This window comes from Sinocyclocheilus anshuiensis, unplaced genomic scaffold (genome assembly GCF_001515605.1).
Source record: "Sinocyclocheilus anshuiensis isolate Anshui unplaced genomic scaffold, SAMN03320099.WGS_v1.1 scaffold1065, whole genome shotgun sequence".
NCBI lineage: Eukaryota > Metazoa > Chordata > Actinopteri > Cypriniformes > Cyprinidae > Sinocyclocheilus > Sinocyclocheilus anshuiensis.
The window spans coordinates 782800-783914 of record NW_015555804.1 but is presented as its reverse complement, the minus strand read 5'-3'; the positions used below and the strand labels follow the sequence as shown (position 1 = coordinate 783914).

General features: G+C 37.0%; 1 protein-coding gene across 2 annotated transcripts in view; it reads right to left on the bottom strand.

Annotated features, from left to right (window-relative positions):
- The window catches only part of LOC107674957 (cytoskeleton-associated protein 5-like), a 29512-nt gene that overhangs the window by 17136 nt on the left and 11261 nt on the right, over positions 1–1115 (bottom strand). For both annotated transcript variants that reach the window (XM_016469118.1, XM_016469119.1), the window contains exons 20-21: positions 1074–1115; positions 157–282 (exon numbers count right to left, since the gene is read on the bottom strand). The exon at positions 1074–1115 is cut by the window's right edge and continues 16 nt beyond it. In XM_016469118.1, the coding sequence (XP_016324604.1) occupies positions 157–282; positions 1074–1115 (168 nt within the window). The remainder of the gene's footprint in view (positions 1–156; positions 283–1073) is intronic.

Below are 1115 nucleotides of genomic sequence, written 5' to 3'. Positions count from 1 at the left end.
CTTTATGCACCAAGAGCTTGTAACACTCCAAAGAGAAAGGAAAAATTGAAATCGCATCATATGACTCCTTTAATGCAAGCTAACACCCACTGATGATCAAGGCAACTCTTTGAAATGACCACTTTCGATTAGTGTATTTTAAAAGACCATATTTACCTTTTCAAACTCTGCATCAATTTGTGAAAGGAGGGCTGGTTTTTCGTCTTCAAAGAACATGCGCAGGGGAGCGCCCATGTACAGATACATAACTCCCAACAGAGCGATTGCTGAGGTCCTCACAGCCTTACATTAACATGAACACAGCTCATTATACACAATTACACACAATCAGACAAATGGATTTGCAGTGCAGTTTAAGCAAAGCTCAATAAGTCATAATATTCCAGGCAAAGAATGTTTATTAAAGGGATAGTTCACCCAAAAATGAAAATTTGATGTTGAGGACACGCTCAGGACAGTTCAGACAGTGCAGTGCATCAGAGGTAAAAAAATTATATAAATACTGTTGTTTCTTGCACAGACCGATCGTTTCGTGTCTTTACACATCAATGTATCGTCACGAGCCACAGTGTTTAAGTTGGTTTTGTTGTGTATGTTTTTTTTTTACTCTCAAAGCCGTGATTCTTATTCACTTCCATTATAAGACTGACAGACTGCAACGGTTTGAGTTAAAAATCTTCGTTTGTGTTCTACTGAAGAAACAAAGTCACCGACATCTTGGATGCCCTGGGGGTAAGCAGATAAACATCATTTTTTCATTTTTGGGTGAACTAACCCTTTAATCACTATCATTAGTAATAATGATATAATAAGATATTTTGAAAAATGTTAGTATCCTAACAGTTGATGGGCACCGTTCTTATCAACTGTTTGGATTCTAACATTTTTCAAAATATCTTTTGTGTTCAACAGAAAAAGAAACTCATTCAGGTTTGGAACAATTGGAGGGAGAGTAAATGACGACAGTTTTCATTCTGGAAGTGATCCTAACCATACATCTGTTGTGCCTTTCAAGTGGATAGGCATGTTTAAAGGATATGTATATTGAAACCATGACTCAGAAAATTACTCACAGGATTTGTGGCACCCAGAGCAGTTTTGACATTGTTGATGAA